This window comes from Fringilla coelebs (genome assembly GCF_963513975.1).
Source record: "Fringilla coelebs genome assembly, chromosome: 9".
NCBI classification, from domain to species: domain Eukaryota; kingdom Metazoa; phylum Chordata; class Aves; order Passeriformes; family Fringillidae; genus Fringilla; species Fringilla coelebs.
The window spans coordinates 20913904-20938203 of NC_140067.1; the positions used below are offsets into that span (position 1 = coordinate 20913904).

General features: G+C 40.1%; 1 protein-coding gene across 1 annotated transcript in view; it reads left to right on the top strand.

The window, feature by feature from the left end:
* NTNG1 (netrin G1) overlaps positions 1–24300 on the top strand; it is a gene marked incomplete at both ends in the record, with an annotated part of 140592 nt that overhangs the window by 60808 nt on the left and 55484 nt on the right. Inside the window, one exon of the mRNA XM_084211833.1 lies at positions 22932–23104. Coding sequence (XP_084067959.1) covers positions 22932–23104 — 173 coding nt within the window. The remainder of the gene's footprint in view (positions 1–22931; positions 23105–24300) is intronic.

Consider the following 24300-nt stretch of genomic DNA (forward strand, 5'->3'; position numbering starts at 1 on the left):
GCTCATTAGCATCTAGTCATCTTTTCTTTTTTGCAAGACATCAAGCATTTCCCTACTGATGTCCCCCAGCTGTCTTTCAAGGAAGCTCAGTATCATGCAGGATCAGGGTTATTGAGGAGAGGCACCAAGCCTTTTTGTAGTATAATTCATTTTGCCATTGAATATTAAAGGAGTAGAGATAAAAATCCTGATGAAAGAAATGAGGATTTTTCTTTCTGTATTGCTTTGTATGCTAAGAAGCAATCCAAAGAGCCTTTCTGAATAAATTCAGTGACTCCAATAGCTTGCAGAAACTTTCTTTCCTTTAAGCTTTTCATTTGAAAAGAGTGCAATTTAATGCAAACACTGAAATAAGCTTAAGGATCTCCTGTATCACATATACAAATGATTCCTGGCACAGGGATGTCCTTCTGGTTGACGTTAAAGCTGGAGTGGTACAACATATTATCACATTAAAAATTTCCGACTATTTCACAAGTAATAGGAACTACCATTTTTTAGGTGTGGGTTTGGGTTTTTTTTAAGTTTACATTCTGATCCTTTCCATGGGTACCGGTGTGGTGATATTGCCTGCCATTAGTTTTGTTCATTTCAGTACCTGATTGCATCTACTTAGGAGCTGATTCTTCCTTGACATTTCTCAGTGTGTGAAGTGCCTCAGAAAGTAGTAGCTGAACCCAAAAGATCCATGTACTTTCTCCTGACATAGGTAATGCTTCCCTCTCTTTTTTTTTTTTTTTTGTAACTGTAGTAAATAACCCATAATTCAGCTGTGATCTAGGGAAATATCTGAAACTAAAAGAGTTACCCCACTGCCTTTCCTCTCATTTCCCTTTAGAACGGTGCCATAGTATGCTCTGTATCATTCCCTGTATGTTAAAAGTTAAGCATTGAAACAAGAGACCAGTCCTGATACTTATTTCAGATGCCATCCTGTAAATGAGGAGTAATTTGAGTGAAGTTACCCTTATTAACCCATTGAGTTTCAAATGCATGTAGGAGGAATGAGAGAAAACAGGTGATGAAAAGGAAGGGAGGACAGAAGGAACAAAAGGGGGAAAAAGGAGAGAGGGAGGACAGAAATCAGAAGGTTATCCCAGCTTCTGTTTAAAAAAAAAAGAGAAAAAACTCACACATCTCAGTCTGTTCATCCTCTCTCATGTCTGTATGATAGAGCTGATGTAAAGCAGCCAGTTCTGTTAAGTCCAGTGATACAGTCACACCTATTCAAAAACTAGAAAGTGAATTAGTAATGGTCAAGGTCTAATGGTATCATTATGTGGGGTCTGCAAGACCCTTCCTACCGTTCCCTCTGGAGTCCACCTCAAGGATTTTTGTGCCTCAGCAGTACAGGTGACCCGTACTCAAAGGGAATCATCACAGTCCCTGTTTGATCACAGCAGGCTGTAGTGAAAAATCCTCAGTAAAACACAGGTGAAGCGTAATAACTGGGCTGAGCTACAGGGTGAGTTTTCCACACTTTCCTATAGATTATCATCTAGTTCATGGAAAAGTAAGGAAAGAGCTCCAGAAACGAATGGCAATGCTGCAATTTTAGCAGGCAGCAATACGGTCAGGGAAAAGGAGCCGAGGAGTTATGCTGCAGGTCGTGTTCCCAAGAGAAAGTCTGGCTGCTGACGCATTCAGGAAAGCAGAATGCTGGCTGCAGCCCTTTGCAGGAGAACAGGCTGTGTCCCTGGAGATTTGTGGGATATGGTAGAAATGAAAGGATGCTGAGTAGCAAGAGGTGTCCTAATGACATTAGGAGGGAGCAGGAACTGCTGAACTTCTTGACATACTGCAACTCCTGAATGAGACCACCTGTAATTTTTGCAGCACTCTGAGCCTTAGAGTCAGTCTGTCAACAGTGCCCAGTTGCTCACACAACAGTTCATCCAGACTTTTATGCTGGAAATACTGCTATACTCTGGTGCAACCCAGCTGTACTTCACTATCAATTATTTAGACTGGGGTGATGGCCACCATTTTGAAAGAAGCCAAAAAGTGAACAAAAACCATTTCAGGATAAGGCAGATAATCCACAGCTTCATACTGTAGGTTACATCTGATCAGGCCTTGGGACATACCATGGATAGTGCCGTACATGGCATACAGACCCGCCCATGTTCTAGTTGTGCAGGGAAGGTTTCTAAAATTATGTTCTTCCTCTGAACCCTTGAGTCTTATCTTCTGACTTTGATGTTCATGTAAATGTCAGTAGTTGTCTGCTTTTTCTTTGCAAACTCCCTTGAAGACCTTGTGATTCTTTTCATTTTCTCTCTTAAATCCATTTCTGTCTTTATGGTAGCTCTGAGCATATTTCCTCTCTGCCAAGCAGCATTCCCACTTCCACCCTCTCCAGATGTTTGTTGTCCTGTAATATGAGCCAATTATCTGGTACATTAGGATTTATAAAATACTTTGAAATACACCTAAGAAGGATTGGTAGAGAAGAACAATGGATCGTTATAATCCACCCTCTGTGCACCATCATTCATGAAATAGGCATGTAAGGGAGTGCTGGTGGAAATATTAATGATACCAATACTGCCTTAATGGTAAAGTGACACAAAGGTTCACATTTAACTGCCACCAGTATTTCTGTTACACCACACATTAAACCTAATAACAACCAAGAAGATTAATTTTTATTACAATAAGGATATATACGTTGAGATATACATCTTCACACTCAACTAATTAGTTACCATCGACTGTTTTTACTTTGCTCGGTGACATGTGGTATATAAATCATTACAATATGTTAAATGCAAATGGTTGGTAATAGGGTAACCATCTGCTCACTGTTGGAAAGTTAGCAGAGGAATATAGTAAGCTGTACTTCTAGCTAGGAATATAGTAAGCTGTACGATGCTAAACTCACATCCCTGAAATACCAAATATCTAAAAACAGCTGCCTCCACTAATGCCAACATTGCTAATGGGTCTCTTACCCTTTTCATTTTCAGAAGTAAACCACATATTGTAAGAGGTAATTTTGTTCTTCAGCTTGAACTTGATTTCAAGGCTAGAGTCTGTGACAGCAGTGTGAAACACCGTATTGGAGAGCCTGATGTTGTCCTTATATTGTGCTGAGGGCTTTTGAACAGCTAATAAATAATCAGGCTGCACACTTTTCTCAGGACATCTTTTCATCCACAAATATAATTAAACCCCCTTCCTCCCTAACACCAACTGCCAAGCCCTTTTTGAGGGATGACATTATTTTGTGAGTGATAGATAGGTGGCACATTGCTGTCTGGTAACGTATTACACTGGAGACCATCAAAGGGTGCCTGCTATCTAATAACCTCCCATGCCCTATGAACATTAAAGATCACCACTGCAAAGAGGGATCAATTATTTTGCCACAGACATGTATTATCAGGGGCTGTCTCATACCTTCATAATGAGGTTTCCTGGATACCCAAGCCACAAAGTAATGTGGAAAATTAGCAGTGGGGCAAGAGTGAAGGACTGCCTGCCAAAGTTGAGGCTGTGCCTTCAAGCCAGAGCAGCTCCTTCACTCCTTACCCATTCAGTCATCTGCTGGTCAGGGTCACTATCACAGTGCTGACATGCTGGCTCCCCCATCAATAATATATTGCACTATCACCTATCAGAGAGATTAATATGTTCCTGTATTGAATTCCCGAGATGTGGCTCTCAGCATTAAAGCTGAGGAATTAATTTGGCTTCCACTGTCTGAATGGAAAAGGAGTTTGTGATTTCATCAAAGTCAGACGTTAGTGCTGCCGTGGCTTGCTCAGACCACGGTGGGAGCGAGGATGGCGTTTGTTCAGCAGGGCACGTCTGGCATGGCCGTGTCTGATTTAAGATTGTGCTCCCAGGGAAGCACCTGCAGGGGAAGAGGCTGCAGGAGAGCTCATTAGCCTGGCAGTTTCCCCATCCCACAATGAATTACAGGATAAGATATGTGGTCTATAGCGTCCCAAAAAGCTGTGACATTGTGTAGGTGTGCTGTCCTGCAAAGCTTTCCAAGTTTAAAAATGTTACAAGGAGACTTTTTTGCTAATACGTTTTACTTTGTTACCTTTCAAGAAAAGAAGCACCAGCTGAAGGTTGTGCGTGTTTGGTGGCTCTATTTAGATTCACAGTGAACACTTGCCTGTTTCAAAATGGGGTGTCTGCTCTTCAGAGTTATTGGGAGCATTTATAGACAGGGATGCTGTGATGAGCAGTGCTTCATAATACCTCAAAGGCATGGTGCTAGAGCAGGGAATTTGATAAGCTAAGGTCCTGAATTGGATTCCAGCAATGGTCTCAAGTTTTAAGAAGCTCTCATTTGAAATTGCAAGCAGAGGAAAAACAGGATTCTTTCTCTTTAATTGCATTAGTTTTATTGAACTGAAGCATTGCTTCAGTTCCCAGAAGACTTTATATATATTTTAATGCAAGTTATCAGATACAGAATGGTTGCAGGACTATTTATTGTTTCTGACTTTTATAGGTGGTAAAACAGATTTTACTTATTTTTCCCTCAACTCTCTTGTGCATTAAGGATCTTTAGATGTTGGGATGGTGTTTACTTAAATTGTCATAACCATAGTAATTTAATTTCTTTGATTTGGCAATGGGTCTGTAGTGCTTTGGTTTAGGCCTGTTCAGAAAAGCCAATCCAAGCACATGAATATGCACTGGAGTCCAGGAAACTCTGGCAGCCGTTTGAGCAGGAGAGGAAATATGAAATTAATTCCCTTAGTTGCTGATCTTTTTCTTTGGCCTTAGATTTCTCTCATATTTATTGAACTGTGGGCTGTTTCTTCCCTTAGATAGAGCTAGAGCTGTTGATTTTGCCATGTAAGCACAACCATGAATTGACTTGGAAAAGTTGTTTTGTTTTTTAAAAAGATTACCATTTCTGGCCCGCATTTAGAGCACAGCAGGTCCCACAGCCTGCTGTTCCCTTGGGGGAGTGGAGCCAGCAGGAACAGGGAGCAGCAATTGGCAGTTGGGCCAGGGGACAGAGCTGCAGTATGACGAGGCATCTGTTTTGTCAGTGACCCACTTGGGGAAATCCTCCTTCCCTCGTCCCACACCCCACGTACCTCCAGCTGCTCATTTCTCACTGTCTTTGAGTCTCTTTTCCATAACGTGATCATCACTCATTCAGTTGTAGCACATGGGGAGCCGCTGCCTGAGTGCCTCAAAGAAGGAATGGAAACCTTCAGGAGGAGCATCTCCCTTTGCAATAAAAAAGTCAAGCTATTCTGCTTTGTCAATGCAGAAAATTGCTTATCATTTAACAAGCTTCATTAAGGATCCTGTGTTTATGGAGCCATGCTTTCCTTCCTTTGAATGTCCCTGAAATAATTCTTCCAGCAGGACAGCAAAACAGCAAGGAGCCAGTTACATTTTTAATCACTCGTGTCCCCTAGGAATTGCAGTCTGCCAGCAAAGGCAGCTCCTTCCCCTCTGCAACACAGGAGGAGAATTAAGAGATGGGAAGCTGTGGTTTGAAAATGGTGGGTTACAGTTAGTAATGAGCTAACGATCAAATAATCTGCTACTGAAAATGTTTAACCTAATGCAGAAGCTAGATGGGAGGGGGGTTGGGGCAGGTATGAATAAAGGGCTTTATCCTCCTTTTCCATTTGTTTTATTCCTGAGTGGTGAAAGGGGAGTGGAGAAAGAGTTGGATGAAATGAAAATTAAAATGAAAAATAATATTTCATTTCCCCTCTAGTGTACATGTCTTGAAATAAAGTTTCAACAGTGTAGAACCCTTACACACCCAAAGCAGTTTGCATCATTGTACCTTCTCATCAGGTAGGTCAGTTAGAGACTGCAGGAGTAACCCTCAGTGTGCTGATTCTTTCCAACAGTAATCCTTCCAGGTGGATGACAGCAATGGCCTCCATTCTGCCATGTACAAATATCTCATGCTTCAGACTTGATGCCTTAAAACACATATTGGAACTTTAGGGTTTTAAAGATACTGAATCACTGTATTGAGAGAGCAGATCCTGAAATACCTCATCTTTCCAAAGGCTGCTTTTGGAGACTAATGCTGACTTTGTGGTCTATATGTTGGTTTGTTTGTTTGTCTGTTAGTGCTTCATAAAATATAGATGCTTTAAATAGGAGAGATGCGAGACAGCGATACACGGGCATGACAAAGGGCTGTGTGCTCTGATTCCAAAGGATATACTTTTAATGGTCCCTGCTTTCCTCCCTGTGCACTCATACCTGTGGTTTGACTAACAAATGCACAAGTGTGTGGCTGACATTCAGCCTGCTCGTGAATTGTAGAGAGGAGACACATATGCTCTAAAGGCTTCATCCAAAGAGCATCACTTGATGCATCACTCACAGATTTTTAGAGACATTTGGCATTTAAAATTAAATTATGTAACAGTGGTTGACTGCTGACTCTTGGAAAAAATTGGAGATTTTGGAAATTTTGACTGTGTTTTATTATACCAGGGCTTTTGAAAAATCTCTTGTGCATATTAGAGCACAAAAAAAAGAGCTTACTGTCACTGAAAAAGACTCAGCAATTTAAAATGGGCTGAGTGGAGAGAGTATCTCTCTCCCAAACAGGAGAGAGACCTTTTGGACAGTTGTGCAAATATTGCCACAATGCAAACACAGTTAATACACCGTTAAGTCCAGTCTCAGTGTCCTGTATGCAGGAGCTTCCCCCTAATTCCTAACACATAAAATGTGTATTTTTTATATAGTCATAAACTTAGCACCTTTGAAAAAAACAAAAACCCCAAAGACAGTGCTATAACTACATTAGTCAAGCAAGAGAAGAGAAATAATTGCCCAGGGCTGCAGGGAAGAGCAGGCACTTGCCCTGCCTTGCAGCCACAGGAGCAGGGGCTGGTAAGACTGAGAGGGGGCAGCTGTTTTGTCAGAGGTGTTCTCAGAGTTCCCATTCTGCAGTGCTTGCATTTCAAGAGAAACCTGTTACAGACTAAGACTTTTTTCCATGTAGAGTTCTTTACCTTCACAAGTAGGTCAGCATCTGAAAACCCAGAGAATATTATGAAGGGGTAAAACTGAGACAAAATACAGGAGTGATTTGCATAGGTGGGAAAAAAAAGAACAGTAATAGAAATATTGCATTCTCAAAAAAAACAACCAAAAAACAAGCTACATTCAACTTTTGTTAGAAGAATAAATGCCAGAAGCTTGTCCCCTTTGTGATATGATTATCTGGCCATTAAGTCATTTGGCTCAGTCAATCTGCTGTTTATCATGATAAATCTGTGTATACCAAAAAATCTACAAGCGCTGCCCTTTTTCTCTCCTGATGTTTTTTGCCCAGTTTGCAAGCAGAGAACTGCTTTAACAAGATTTGGGGACACTTCTGAGTCCTGCATAATGCTTCCCCCTCCTGGCTTGTGTAGGTCAACAGGAGAAAATGCTGAGCAGGCATGAGAATAGATGAGGAATGACAACGAACAGCAGTAGTGGGAAAGGAGGTCATGACTGCTGTGGGCACCATCCTAAATTCCAGTGAGCTGTCTCCCTCCTTCCCCTCTGCAGCCCTCATTGTCTGAGAGAGAGAACACAGCTATGAACACATCAGACAAACAATAACTTCTTCATCCCCAGAAGTATTACTTAGAAAAATATTTTCTAATGAAGTGGCCATTATTTTTTTCTTCTTGATTTTTTTTATTTGCATAATTCAGGGAGTTTGTGAAAATTATGCCCCAATTCATTAAAGATAAATCTCTGTGTCATGCAAGTATTTTTACAAGGATTCTTTCAGGGCACTGTGGCTCTTCCTACTCACCAGGTCTACAGGACAAATACCTCTTCCTATTTTCAATGGATGGCATCTCTCTGTCAGTGTGCAAACAAGACTCCAGCAGCACACTTATGCTTTAGTGCAAGGAAGCTCTTGTTCACCATCTGACTTTCTGTGCCCCAAAACGGATCCTGTCCTATCTTGCTAGATCTATTCCTGGTAACTGCTGCTTGAGAAATAGATACTGCTATACCTCCCTGTATTGAGGACTTTTGGGTTTTTTTCAAATCTAAGCTCTTTCTTTACCTGCACTTGTTAGTTCTCTATTATTTTTCATAGAGCTATTTATTTTATATATGCATTCATATTTATTTTATATATGCATACATTTTACTTCCAGATTAGCTCAGTCTTTGAGAAACAGAAACAGCTTGTATATTTTCCAGTGGAGTTTAAGGCTGAGGAATACTGCTTGACATTTCAGGGAAAACTGAAAAGTTTGTATAGGATTTTAAAAGCCGTGTTATGCAAGATGGAATTGCTAAGGTTTGTTCTCCAGTATAAACATGTACTGATTGTTTCTGTCAGCAGTATTTCCCCTATGACAGCCTTACATTATTCATAAGTTAAAATCTATTCTTTAAATTTTCAGTTATAAGAGTTTCCTGGCGGGGATCACAGAATATGAAGGGAAGTATTGATTTGAAACATTTAAAATATAAATGAAGTTGTTTAGTTCTTCTGGTACATGGACTATTATAGTCACTGGATCAAATTTGATCCCCCAGCATGTCTGTTTTCATAGACAACAAAAACATGTTCCCAGCCTCTCAGTGGACACTGCAGTGTCTGTGTGAACATTCTTTGATTTACCCAGTATTTGTTAAAAACAAGCATGAATAATAAATGTTCCAGAGCACTTGAAGGCCAAAAGTGATCCCTGTTTTATTCTCATCTGACATTTGGTCAGAATTTTAAGACTGTAAAATACAAGGCTTTAAAACTACCAGCCCTCTGTCACTTCAGCTTCCCAAAGCAGTGTCAGCAACCCCTTTTCACAGTGACATACACAAAGTCTCTTGTCCCATGTCACATGAGTTTGTGGCTTGGACAACTAAATCCAATGGCAGAGCTATTTTGGCACTGGGGGAAAACCAGCTTTGGTGGTACCACAATGGGCAGGCCTCTGTGCATGTCCACACGTGTCACCTGCTCATGTCACACGTGTCACCTGCTCATGTCCACACGTGTCACTCACTCGCTGCCAGTGCCAGAAGCCAGGTTCCCTCTGCCTTTCACCATCTGAGGTCTCAGAGCTCCTTTCCAGCTGGCTCTAGCCAGGACTGCCCAGCTCTGGCCACCACCTCTGAGAAGACCACATCAGCCATTAGGATCACACCCAGAGACCATCTAGGGATCACCTTGTGGGTCCCTTCCAACTCAGAATGTTCTGCCATTCTGCACTTAAATTATTCCCTTTTAATTTTTCTTTGGTAAGAAGCAAGTGAAAATGGGACCATTTATCACCTATCTCAAGCATTCTAATACAAAAAAGTATTTTCCCATCTTTGTATAATTCCTCTGACTTCATTGCAACATAATAAAACATTTGCAGTTCTAGCCAGTTTATTGGCTTTAAGATAATAATAAGTAGTGTCTGTAATTAAAAAGTACTGTCATATGATATTTCTGAGAAAGAAAATAAGCTTTCTCTACACAAAATCAACAACTGAAGTACATTAGATGAAAGAATTGTTTTCCCAAATTAAAGATACACTTAGGACTTTATTTCCTAAGCTGTTTAAAATTACTCCTAACATATAGCATTGTGTTTGTTGTGTTGTTATAAACAACAGGGCTAAAGTAGGGTGACCCAGTATCTCTTTTTCAGTATCTTAAGTTAGCTATAGGATGCTAAGCTGCTTTTGGCATACTTCAGCAGCTCGCTATTCATCGAGTTTTCTTCAGCAGGAGAAAGGATTAGTATTTTTGAAATATAAATTATTCACAGGTGAAATTTCTGTCCAGGATGGCTGAAAGTATCTTCAGAATTTAGCCCACATTAGTAAATACTTTTGACTAATTTTTCTAGAAACTCAAAAAAGGTACAGTTTTTCCTTTGGAAATATTTTTCTTTAAAAATTGTCCAAAATATTCAAAAATGCAGTTTAAAATCTGAAAATAAAACTGCACATTTCCTTTGACACAAATGACTTTTCCCCCCCCGTTTTTTTTTTTTTTCCGGTTCAGTCAGTGAGCTGAAAAAATCAATTACTTGCAATGGCACTACTGGCAAATAATTTGTATCATAATCATTCTAGAGGGAATTATTCTGTGACAAGGAGCTTATATTATATGGAATTTAGAAGTTAAAAAAAATGAGGCTAACATGATAAACATTGAGAAATGTTGTTTTGTTTTTACACTTTTCTCTTTCAAGTTATGACTCCAATCGAAATGAAAAACCAAAAGAAAAAAAGGCAAAAAGAGGAACTGTAAAAGCTCTGTGTATTTTAAAGTGGATTGGGAGGGTCTGCTTTGATAATAAGCAGCTATCAATTCCTAGTTACTTTAGATGGAGCTACGAGGCCTAAGCATATAAAAAGCCAACCCTAATGAAAGACAAGAAAACACCAAGAGAAAACTAGCTTTGAAATCTTTCCTCAGCTTCCCTTGCTCTGGACAGATCATTAAGCACTACCAGCTTTACTGGTTTAATCATGAATACCCTGCAATACAGTCCAGAAGAGAACAGAGCTGCCTTATAATTACCCTTAAAAGCTGAAGTTCAGCAATGTGGTTTTTCAAAAAGAGATCAATTAACCTGCCCTCATGGTGAGCACCTTGTTCTTCAGCCCCAGCAGGCGTGGAGCAGAGGCAGCAGCAGAGCTGGCACAGAGCAGTGGCCGTGGGCTCTGCGCCCTGGGAGCCACAGCGGGGCTGCAGGGGGACAGGGGGCACCAAGGCCTGATTCAGTAGCACCTGGAGGTAACATCAGCAACAGCCAGCAGAACAGCAGGACTCAGCTTACCTGGGTAAAGAGGTGCCTTTCAGAGTGGTTACAGCGCTGAACATCAGGCAGTGGCTTCTGTGCAGATGAGGTGAAGGTAGGAATGAGCCTGAAAAAAAAAAAAATGTTAAGCTAGTTTTCAGAATCAAGCATTAGTCTGCACAATTCAAAAATATTTTAGAAACTTATCATTTTAAAATAGCCACTAAGAGGACAGGCCACTAAATCATATGCCAAAAGTTTTCATGTCTGGATTCTCAAAAGTCTGAAAAGACAATCACCTGAATTACATTTCTGTTTATGCCTTCACTTACCCCAGCAGTTTTTCTAAATGTCCAAACAGTGTCCAGACATTTCATGGTGATATTGAAAATAAGAGTGCTTTTATCAATATTTTTTTACCTTTCCCCAACACATCTCCTATAAAACAACAACTACAAAAAAGAAACTAAATCTGAATTTTTCTGTTTAAAGTACTTACAGCCTGGGCTTTTCAGGGACTGTTAGGTCATTTGTAACCATTAACAGAACTTAACTGGAAAGAGAACTTAGCCTTTGTTTTTTGGTATGCTTTATTGATGGTTGTGTGTATTGGTGGTTCACCTAAAGCAAAAGGTGGCCAACATACATAGCAAAAAAAGGGGGATATGTTCAATAGACCTTTTATCTTTGGATAAAAGTCTGACTTCTTCCTGGCTTTTTTCAAAGAGAAGTAAGTGATGACCTGTCTGAAGCTTTTCTGCTGGCTCCTTTCCCTTGCTCCAGCTCCATATCCTTGCACATCCTGCATGGCTCCTGTCCCTGGGGTTGAAGCAGCACCTCTGGCAGGGTTAGACAGCCTCCAGAAATTATTCTGCTTTGTGTTTACTTTTTTCTCAATACAACTCATCTTCTTGGAAACAAATTTTTCCGTGGTCTTTGTGTTTATTTGGAAAGGAGGTGAAAATCTCCTCAGGACTTTTTGATTTGTAAAATCCCCTCACCTACAGACACAAGCATAATCAGAGGGATTTAAAGCAGAGCTGGTCACAAAAGATGCCTATCAGAGAATGAGCAGGGGAGAAAGTTCCTCACTGAATCCTGATGGCACCCTCAGGAAACCCTTTCCTGTTACTGACTGCAGTAGGAGCAGGACCTGGCTATTCATTGCATTTAAGCTATCAGAGGTCTCACTTTTTCAGGTGATACCTGGTGCCAGAAGCCAGTGTGGGTGGGGTGGGCTATTCTGCACCCCTTCTGTGCCTGCATGCAGGGATCCTGCCCTCCCAGCTCTGCAGCTGCCTGGGGTGCAGAGGTTCCACCAGCAAGGACAGCAGCGAGCCCTGGGCACCCCTTGCCCCTCCAGGAGAGCTGCTCAGAGCAGCACAAGGTTTATTTTCTCTTCCTTGGAGGCAACCAGTTGCAGCCCATACCCCACTCTTCCATGTATACCATCCACAGCAGTGGCTCCTGGGGACATGTTTGAGCTTTTAAATAAGTCTTTGGGAGGTCTCTTAAACAGAAATGCTTTAAAACCTTTTAAGAAGAGCAGATGTATGGCTTCACAGAGCTGGTTTCCCTGATGTTGAATTCTGTGTGCACCATGGATATGTTTATGCTGCTTTTCTCGGTTATAGTCCCCCAAAGGTTACCAAAATCAGTATGAAATTAACCTTTCTTGTTTCTCATGTAGCAGAAACACTGCTCTCTTGACAATAAATACTTTATTCCCTACTGTGACACAATAGGTCCTATGCCCTGAGTCTTTTTCTAAGCTAGTAAAGATATTTTTGCTTCAGCCAGGTCTGTCCTGCATCAGTCATGGACACAAATTCCTAACAGCTCACTTGGGGTATTGCTGCATGCAAGAATAAAATTTTTCCCGCTGCAGACAGTTAAATGACATTTTTGAATGGGATTTGTAAACCATGTCCACTTGGATGGTAATTTAATGGCCACAGTTTTAGACCTCCCACACAACAAATTGTTCCTTTTCAGTGTTGTGCTGGGAAAAAGAATTTGGGACCAGCTGGCAGCTGATGCTGTGAAATACTACTTACAAATAAAGACAGGAAGCTTGGCGTAATCACTGGCATCTTAGAGCAGCTTTCTTGGGAGTGCTGCTGAGCAGATGTAAGACTGGTACTTATTAATTAAACTAAAGCCAGGAAAATTGATTTCTCAATAAACTTGAAAGTGGTGATGCACATTAGCACAATGCCGGGAGTTTCAAATCCAGTGTTCAGATTTGTATCAGGAGAAAAGAGAAGAAAAAGTAACTCCTAAAGATTTCTTAACTTCTCTTTTTAAATTTGTAAGCTATAAAACTTTGCAGTGATATATTGCTGCACCTTTCATGCAGGATTTGTGTACCACATTCTTAGATCTAGCAGGCTCTTTTAAATTGCTGCAATACAGTGGTTAAATTCTGCCTGGTGGTATTATTGTGATCAAGATAGAAGGTAGTTTTCAGGTGTCTTCTCATGTCTGTTGACTTGCTGATAATGATAACTGCCCAATGATAGATGGCAGACTAAGAATGGACAATATAAAAAGTTTAAAATACCAAAAGCTTTTCTTTCTTAATATCCAGATGGCAATGAGTAGTTGTCAAATCTCAGATAACATGCTCCCTAACTTCATCAGACAGACAATGGCAGGGTACTGCCCAGCAGTCTGTGTTATTCCAGCTGGTGGGTGGAGAGAGATGTATTCAGGTTTTTACCATCTCCTAGTTTTTCTTTATATTTAGAGCAAACCAATTAAAAAGCAGAAGATAGGTCATGGCAACTCAGAACACCTGAGCTCTGTAGTACTTCTGCAACACCTGCTTCCCCCTCTGCCCTCTCATCCCATCCCTGTGTCAAGACATTGATTGCTGTGTGAAGTACAGCACATTAGTAGGTGAGATCAAAGGGATTCCAGTGAGAAAGAAAAAGCAAAACTACTTTGTAACACTGATGTACTTAGAGCTTACATCAGCTATTTTTTCTCAGTTCTTCATTGGTAGTCTGGGAACCTACCAAAACAATCACTAGTGTTAAATGATCAGTTGGTAGCACTGGAAGAAAGTGTCCTTCCTCCCTTTGATCTTCATCTTCACAAGAGGTTTTGCTTTTCTGGGAGAGACATGGCCACCTTTGTCGGCATCTATCATGTAGGTAAGAAAAGTTTCCCATTTCTGAGGTTAAAGATTAGAGCAAAACAGATGCATGGAAACAGTGTGGAATACTGGCATCCTGCCTTGTCAGCAGTCCTGTCCCTAAGTACATCACACCTGGGCTCCTTATCCTCCACAGTTTCCATCCCATGATTATTCAAGGCCTTGGACCTGCCATGAAAATTATAAAAATATTATCTGTCATTACCTAAAAATACAGCCACCAAGCTTAGGATAATATGAATGAAAGCTGGAAACAAATTAGGCTTCATTTCAGGCAGTGTGAACTAACATAAATTCATTGAGTTTACAGGAGCCAGATGGATTTACTTCAGCTAAGAATCTGACAAAGTGTGTTCACGAGTGAAAGTATTTGCAGAACGCGCTGCTGGCAAACTCTAGCAGATCTTATAATCACTTTCTTTATTGACACATTTCCATAAAAACTAATACCTCTGAAGAAAATGCAAAAATGAATGTTTAGGAAGGGAATGGAAGTTAGTTTTCTACAGCAGCTAACAGCAGCTATATATCCAGACATTTATTTCTGCTTTAACACTTAGAGAATATGGAATCAAAGTTAGAAAATTATGTGTCCACTCCACTTGGTTAAGTTTATAAAAGTGTTTAAGGATAGGTATTTTTTTATGTGGTAAACTGGAATAACTTGGACTCACAATTAGCTGTTCTGTTCTATTAGAAATAAGCATCAGTGGATTACTTTTAGACTTTGGATCTACAAAATGGAAGAGAGTCTGAATATTTTCTGAAGTCAGAATATCTGTTGGTCTGTGACACTCCTTTATGCAGTCACAAAATCAGAACAGTTATAAATGCTTAACTACTGAGGCATTTGCTCAGGTTACTGCCTCCTCCTTTCTGGGGTTGTGATGAGTGCTGATGGTCTAGGCTGCAGCATTTTCAGTTGCCTCTGTTTGTCTTGAAGGCTGTCATTTGGTAACCTACTGCACTTGAGAAACATATTTTATTTGGCAAGGTATGGTAGCTTGTGGCCCTCTGTCTGAAAGAGGCAAGGAAAAAGGAGAAGCAAAGCCAGAAGGACCTGCCTCAATGATATTTTGCTTCAAAAGGAAGATAATATGCATCTATCAGACAATAATCAATCTTAATCAAATACAGGTTGAGATATAAATTGATCAGTAGTGATGCTGTAGTTGTTTGTATTGCCAGCATTTACCTGACAGTATATAGAAATGCTTACTAGCATATGAACACAATAAATGTTATTAATGTTTCAATTTAGCACTTGCACACTCTTATTGTTGGGATGGCTTAGTGCAAACAGTGGGCAATTCCATGCCCTGCAAGCTTTCTGTGAGCCTTGGGACTGAGGGAAAGGGAATTATGCTGCCCTTTTGGACTTTGTTTTCTTTTTTAATTTCGAGCTCTCCAAACTGCTTGGAAGTAGGCCGCTGAGAAAGCAAAGCAAACATGCTCTCTGTGCCTCGGCTTTGCTGTTCCCCACTAGATATATTATATTCAGCTGAGGGAGAATAAGAAGCTATTTTCCCCAATTTTCCATACTGCCTGTGGGAATCTAATTCAATTTCCTCCCGAATTTAGCAGTGAAAACGAAACAGTAAAGAATAAAGTTGAAGAGGCTTCTGTAAATCTCTGGATTCTAAGGTACTAAGGTGCAGCAGGATTACTGAGCACAGGTTAAACTTCTTTTCTAACCACAAAGCTACTTACAGATTTAAGAAGCTTAAAAACCTGATCCACCATTAGTCCTTGCTTTCCAAATGAAAGAATAATGTATCTACCTATAAAAAGTTATATTTGTTATTATTGAATTTGTTTATCCCTTATTATTGATGTAGCCCTATTCCACAAAGGAATTTTTTTTTCAGTGAGAGATTATGATGTTTTAGATAAATTCAGGGAAAAGGACAGGGAAAAAACTGGTGACTAAATGCATTTCCAGAAATAAACAAGTTAAAAAAAGGACTCACAATTCATTACTCTCACTATAGTGGCTACATTTAACCACCAGCCCACAGGGGTCTTATTCCTAATGTCCAGAAAAAGACACAGTGCCCTCTCTGCATTTAGATTCCATTCATCATTGTGGACCTGAGATACTCATATGACTAAAAAAAAAAAATATTAATAGAAAAGTGAAGTTACTTTTTTGCTTCGTGTGAGCCAGAATATTTGTTCAGCAGACCTACTTGCAGCCAGCAAGCCATGCCATTTTCTGATTGTCAGCTGTCCTTAGGTGGTTTTGACCCTTTTAGCTCAAAACTTCAGATGGGTAGTCCTTACAGTGAGCGTTGGTAGCCAAGACTGCAGAAATTAGCTTGTTACCATTTTGATGAAAGTGTGTCTGCTGCATCCCCACGGAAATAAATTGGCCAGCAGTCATTTTATTTCTTCACAACAGTATCCTTTATACTTGTTTTTATCCCCACAAAAATCTAAGCTTAGAAAACTACAGTAAGGATCAGCATACTTTGGGGTTTTGACATGACATGGAAAAATCTTACAATATAATGAATAATATTGTTCAGCCAACATGATGTTTCTGAAACTGTGAGGCTCAATAAAAATGTGTTCCCTTATCAGAGAAAATTAAAGGATAACCAGACTTACCTAAGTAATGATGTTTACCTTGTACACTTGCACAAACAGTGCAAGAGTTTTGTAACTCACCTGTACATGTAGTTTTTCAAGTTATGATGAACCTGTCTCATAAAGAGAAAAAAAAATTAAACCTGAAAAATAATGATTCAGTGATAAAGATTTCATGGTATATTTTGACTTGTGCTTTCTCAATTTACATCTCATCCTTCTTCCTGGCTGGGGTATCACTTCAAATGTATTTGTAATGTGGAATTTTCCTCTGTCTACATTACATTAGAAAACTAAACCTCAGTGGGGAAGCTGCCTCAAGGTCATTAGTAAGCTTGAGAGGCATAATGTAGATGACAGCATTAACACATTTGATGTCATGATAAACACGGCCAAGTCCTTTAGGACAACTATAACAAGGTGCTGGAAGTAGTTGCTAGCACTGGGGAGCTGACTAAGGCTCCTAACATTGCCAAGAGTGTTTTAAAATGCCTAATTAAAACTGTGTGGGGATGGTATTTTTCATTGTGTGGGCAGTAATGTGAAGAGCAAACACACTGACTCCTCTGCAAGCTCAGGCTTTGCTTACCTGGGAGCAGGGAGCCGACTCGTGGCATGCAGAAGCGAAGAGTCTGTGCAGAAGGCTTCCAAGTTGGTTTCAAGTTAATTTTCTAAACTTTGGCAATGACCTAGAATGATTCAAAGATGTATCTAAGTGAGGAACATATGGCTAGTCGTTAAAAATGTATCAAAGAGCTCCTCTTGTCTTTCTTTCTCGTGAATGATCTCTTGAACATCAAGGATCCCCTCACGTGCCCCCAGTCTGTTGGTTGGCACTCCCCTGCGAGAGCGTCAGCACGCTATTAGCAATTACCTTAGTGATATTTACAGCACTTTAATGTCACTTGCCTGTATGTAAATAGAGTCTGTGAGGAGCACAGCACACCCAGGGCTCCCACCACAACAGCACTGCTCCGTCAGTGCGCCAGAGCGCTCCTGTGCCTTATGTAACTGCCAAAAATATCATTTCAATTGCTTTATGACAAAATAATGAGTCTGTCAGAGATGAGTGGTCAGAAAAACAAATTTGTTCTCCCACACAATTAGGGTTTATAGCATTGGACAGCAATATCAATCTCCAGTGATTCAGAATTGAATTTGCACGTTGAGGGAAATGTGTTCTTGCTTGTGCTATAACCAGGCTGCTTAGCAGGTTGAACTGGGAAGATGGATATCCACTGTGCTGCAGAAATATCAGGGTGGAAGTTTCCAAATGCAGACAAGTTTTGTGGGGCCGTGGCATTCACTTCCACAAGCTCAGCACTGACAGATCTGCCCCACCAGGAGCAATAATAAAAAAGTCTGCAAAAACTGTCACCGGATATAAATGGCAGACAGCTTTTCCCTTCAGGTAGAAAGCCATTTCAAGGCCTACATCTCTCCATACGTGACCTAATTGTCCATGGAGTTGTTGATATTTATAATCATGGACTTCAGTCATTCTCTGTAAGTCATACAAGCATTAGACCTCCGCAGTGCCATTTACAGTGAGCATGTACTGTATCTCAGAACTGCACTTTGCCCTTAACATTTGCTGTGTCCTTACATGAGATTTTGCCCTTAAGCTGTTAGCCAGTGCAGTGCAGAGGCTGCAGCACAGATCCTCTTCTGTTTTCTAGACCTTAACCTGTGCTCTCAAACCTGCTGTACTGATTACAGCTCCCTCTGTCATCCCCTTCTCTGCGCAGGCAGACCCACTTGGTGTGCCAGCAGCTGCTACCCACCCACTGCTACCCAGTAATTGCCTTTCTGGGTGTGTGTACATCATACCCTCTACAGGACTTGGACTTTCTTCTTTGGATTTCTAAATGGGCCTGGAATACTGTCATATGGAACTCAGTACACTGGAGGTGATACCAGTTTTTTAGGTTTTCAGACCTTCTCCATTCTTATACAAGCAGCCCAAGTAAGCACATTCTGCCAATGGAAGCATCAACACAGGCTATGGATTGTTGTGTTAAATAGGATTTGTATGTAATTAAACCTTTTGTTAGTATTTTAGATTGACAGCAGTAACAGCTAGGAACAGCCTTCAAAGCAAGGTTAATGAAATTACAAATGGTACCTAGGATTTGCAGTAATAATTTATCACCATGGTTATTCATATATGATAACAAAATCCTTCCTTCTCTCTGGAGTAGAAAAGAAAGGTAATCTTCCATAAGAAAGAGATGAATTTGGGTATCCTCCATAGGAAGCTGATTGCACATCTTGAGTGATCTGCTGGGAGCCCAAGTCAGCTCCCAGATCAGTGGTGCTCAGCTGATTGACAGCTGGAATTCCTAAAGCCCAGAATGTGCTGCTTTGTTTTCACACCACTGACAGTCCAGTCTATCTCATCAAAAGAGTGGTTCTCTCATGGTCTGTCTGGGTGCTACTTTTACCAAAATAGCCCTCTTTCTGTAACCCTAAATATTTGGTTTCCTTATTGCCTATTCTGCAAATAGAAGCGGCTTTTTATTGTCCTCTAGTCATCTCTCAGCCCCGCTACGCTCATTTACCTCTCTCAGTCATCCAGAGAAGTCTGTCCCTCAAGCACAACACACATTTCTCTTTGCAGAAGTCTCTGAGACTGTGCATGTGTAAATTCTGATGAGGTCCCTGGGACAGATTGCCCAATTCCTAGTGCACCCTTCATAAAGAACCAAAAGCATATGAAATATTATTTCCCTGTTTCTCTCTCCACATGTACCACAGATTTTGATACTGGCTTGGGTTTCCCCAGACATGGTACCCTCCAGTTTGCTTTCTACAGATGCTTCTTGTTCTCTTTCAGTTTTAGCACTGCCTGCATTTTACAGACATTCACTATTCAGCCACGTCCTTGATTTGCAGTGGAAATCATGATCAATCTCTGTCAAGCGCCTTCAGCAAAAAAAATGGTGCAAGAAGAGAATCAGAGCCTCTGATTCAGTCTTCCGAACATCTTTTACTTACACTTCCACTCTTTACTCCTCATATATGGTTGCTGACACTAACAAGACTATCAGTTCAGTTACTTCAGATTCTATTAATCTACTTGTATGAATTTCATACTTGTATGAAAATAATCATGAGCCAAACCCAACTTTTCTGTTGGCTATACACTAAGAAGGCAAAATTTTTACCACACATTACCTAATCTTTTGTGGTTTGAGTTTAGGGGGGGATTAAACATTTATTTTTGTGCCTGGTGTAACTAACTCTTATTGAGTCAAATTTGACATTTTTAATATAAAAGTACTTTTAACCTTAATTTTAGCTAGTCTTGTAGTAAAACTTAGTGACCACATTTGTTCCTTATTTTCTTCTCATTAGAAAGTGTATACAGCTGAGTTTGAACCATTCTGAGGATTATTTGGAAATTTACCATTGTTGTCTCTTTTTTTGCTCAGTTATTAACATTAGATTTGGGCTATCCTCTGCCTACAAAAGTTTTAGATCAGTCCTTTATTTTTTTTCCAGTGACTGAACTTATTGTTTCTCTTATTCTCTTTAAATCATACTCCTAGAAGGCTGCACTACTCTCCCCTCTCTCCACATAGCTTTTTTTTTTCTTTTTTCTTTTCTTTTTTTTTTTTTTTTTTTTTTTTTGTGGGGGGGTCAATGCTTTGGCATTTGGTTTGGGGTTTTTTTTTCAGTTTTTTATTATTACTTGGAATTTTCTTTTAAGATGGGATGTAGCATTCTGGGTAATTCTGCTGGGAAAGCTTCCAAAAATACATATAAAGCATATAAACAGGTTGATTTGCATAAAGGCATTGATTGAATGAACCTTTGATTATTCTACTGGTTTAGGACAGGAAAATCTATTTAGCAATTCTTCCATTTAGGAAGCTAAGTGGCTAAAATGTCCCTACTTTATTTTGTGTATGTTTTGTCTGAATGCCTATACGGGGGCTGTAGGTTTTAAATCTCAGTTAATAGGGTTTTAAAATTTGACAGAACGTTGGTTGCCAGCTACTTCTAGAAAAAAATGCTTTTTGCTGTTTTTGTGCAAAGCTGCCTGTACCTGGTACAAACAGCCCTCCAGGATGTCTCACTGTCTCTGTCTGGTGAGGCTTGGTGGCTGCAGTCACACGGGATGCCTTGTGCAGGACCCCAGAACAGCTGGGTGCGGGTGCTGCACCTTGGGCTGAGAAGCACTTCCTCAGCAGCAGTCTTGCCCTAAGGAGTTAAAAAAACAGGCACCAGGACAGGCAGCAGAGCTGTGCTGCCCATGCTGTCTTGCCTGGGAAATCAGGAAAAGGAGGAGGCAGCCTGTAAAGAGGTAGGACACCGAGGGATTAGGGCAAGTGGGTAGTAAAAGAAAATGGTGAGGCTATATGGGAGCTATTTGTGTATGCATCCATACATATAAATACATGCATATGTATATATATGTTTATATATGTCTGAAGAGGCAGGACTCAGGACTGGATGGAAGCAGAAGAGGGTGGAGAAGGCCAGAGTCCGTCCAAGACTTTTACCCATGTAAGCAAAACTAAGGAAGGGTCAGTCTCTCTTCAGGAACATCTGACAAGCACAGCATCTAAGAAGTGCAAAGAGACCTTGCACAAGATTTTGTGACACAGCTACTCTTTATTTTCAGGTGCTTGTTAAAAGAGCTGTGAATATTTACTCCAATTAGCAGAGGAACATACCTTTGTCTTCCCCCACCTCAGTTCCTGTACAAGTCTGCAGCAGCCTTTCAGAGCACTAGGTGCTACAGCTTTTCCTCAGAATCAACCACTTTTTTCCTCTTGCCTAGATCAGTTTGCTGCCTCTGACACTGAGTCCCTACAATGAAACAGAAATCTGCTCCTGAAAGAAATCCAGTCCCTTCCTCTCCCTAATTTTTTTCTAGTTACTTGATAGTCTCTTCTGCTTTTCTCCTCTATTTTTTGGTCTTGTTCTTACAGTATATATCTCCTGTTTGTAGTGTTCCATTTTCATATTCCTGTGGACAGTAAAACAACCCATGACTTTTTTTAATAGCAGTTTAATAGCAGTGCCCTTTACCAGGAGGGTTCAGTGTCTAGTGAATAGATAGATGTCATTCACTGATGCCCAGACAAGCATCTTTCACTCTGCTACGGCAACTCACTGAAAATTCACAATTGATTTAGTCTTCAAGCATATATATTTTGTAAATTGTGTAAAAATTACTCTGTTGTCCAGCATATTGAATACATTTTGGTCATTTCAATTTTAAAAGTGTCAAACCTGTTTCTCTTTAGAATGAGCATTGCTCAAATAACAGCAGTTTCATTCATTTCTAGCACAGAGGAGAATGCTCCACCATCTACTGTATTACATATTCTTGTGAATTTTCTCCAGCAGCTACTTATGACAACTGCAAGCTTGTTTTACCCTGGGGATATATATGTATCTGCCCAGTTGCTTCAGGTGATATTCCTTCCAAATGGAAGTCAGCTTGACAGCTGTTAATTTGCACTTGGCCATTCCACGTGTTGTTTTGCTCTAATTATTGGTCACTGTATGGAACAGGTGACAAATGCCCACATGAGAACCCTGTAAATTACTAGATGTACAGTCATTAGGAAAACAAACAGGAAGGGTCATTAAATACTAGTTTTCTCTCCAGCCCCAAAGAGAAATAGATTTTAGCTGGTTTTGACATCCATTGGAAAAGTATAGCAAGAGGTGAGAATACCTTACTGTTTATGAAACTAATTTCCCATTCTGTAAGTGTCCTACTTTCAGGAAAAGAGGGGAATTTAACGAAAATACAATTGTTTTAAGACCAGATGCAGAACCTGGTTTATCTAATGATTTTGTCACAAGGCTTGATTAGGTTTCTTTCCCAAGTAAAACTTAATGTGCCTACCAAAATAATTCGTCTAACCTTCAGCTATACCACAGCTATATTAAATTAAAGCAGGAAAAGAAATTTCCTTTCTGAACAAGACAATACTTGCTGAACAAGAATGGCAAGACGCCATTATAGTGAGCTTTCCTTCTATGTAGTGTGGTGTTGCAGAGGATATTTAAATGAAGTCTGTTCTCTCAGGCTCCCAGGGTATAATTTGGACCAGATTCTGTAAGGACATAAGCAGAGGATTGTTTTGTTCCTGGGAATAGTAACTCTTGAATTTTTGCAAGATTATAGACCTATCTGTAAAAAAAAAAAAAAAAAAAAAAAAAAGAATCATTTATTTGTTCTCAGTGGTGCTGCATTAGTGAAAACTAGATTCAGCATCTTGGAATCTTAGTGACATTTCTGCCTTTAGACCTGTGTGAGCTGAAGATCTGCAGCTTGCTCTTTGCAGGAATGTTTTGTGATGCTATGCTTTCATGGTAGAACAATACCAGAGGGATAGCACAGAAATCGAGCGGTTGCCATAGGACATGCTTTTCTAAAACTTGAGCTTAAACTCACCTCTAATATCCCACTTTGTTTTATTTTTGCCTTTTAAAATTAGGTGTAAGTGCAACCTTCATGCTACTGGCTGTAAAGAAGAAAACAAAAGACTACTTTGTGAATGTGAGCATAACACAACGGGCCCAGACTGTGGAAAATGCAAGAAGAATTATCAGGGCCGACCGTGGAGCCCTGGTTCTTATCTGCCTATACCTAAGGGCACTGCTAATATCTGTAAGTAGTTTTGTATAATATGGATATTTTATAATTACAATTCTGCCCCATATCATGACTCTGAAGGAAGATTAATGTTTGCAAAGGTTTGTCATTTCTTTCTGACTCGGTGTGTTTAATTGGACAAGGTGTCAATTTGTAAGTGCTAATTATAAGTATACATCATCTGTGCTCTCGCATGGTTTTAAATAACTTCCAGGAGAACCACATGTTTATATCCATAGACACATCCCTGGACACTGCACATAAAAATTAGGACTCTTCACATAAAAGACACACAGAGATGAGAGAAGACAATGGGAATAACTGCAGTACTGCTCCAGCCATGGTGCTGTCAGCTCTCCATTCGTACATTCTTGTTGTCTTGAGATTAGTGACACTCTCAGCTCAACACGTGAGATCCTTGCTCATTTTTTGTCCATTTAAAAAGGAGGGAAAAAACCACCTCAGGCCAGATTTTTCATATTACTAACTAAAGATCTAAAGGTTGGGAAACATTTCCCTGATGTTGACCTGCAGTCCAGATTCAGATGCACTTTTGTAGATCAAGTATCGAAGGGAGAAAACGAGGGCAAAACCTGAGGTTTTACATCTGCTTGTTTCCAGCTAACAGCCACTCCACAACACACGTGTACAGTTCCAGCACACTTCCATATTATGCAAAGCAAGAAGTTACTGACAGCTCTATTTCCTGGTTCTGGACAGGATTGGGCCAAAATAAAACATGGTGCTGAAGGAGAGGGCACAAAGACAAGTATGACCCTCAGTTCTCCCTGTCACGCATATGTGAAATACGCAGTGATTCAGAATCCCCCTGAATTGAGTAACAGACTTAAATTCCTTTGAAGAAAGGACTGAAAATGAGGGTACCTTTTGAGAGAAGTTACTAGCTTCTTTTGAGAAAAGAGTCCACAGTTTTGCCCTGAATAAAAGCAAAACATTCATTTTAAAATATGAGATATAACAATTTATTGAAAAAGTTATTTGAGAGAAACAGAGCTATGCATGCAGCTGCATGAAAAGTTTAAAACCAGGAGCAATGTGCAATGCTCAGAATGTTATCTAAGACTTCAAAGCAGCAGCTGTGAAGAATCAAAACTCAGAAATGAAGATCATAGGAAGCAGGACCTTATCAAGTAAAATGTGAGAGTAATAGACCAAGTAACAAACCATGACGTGTGGGGGCATGAAATTAT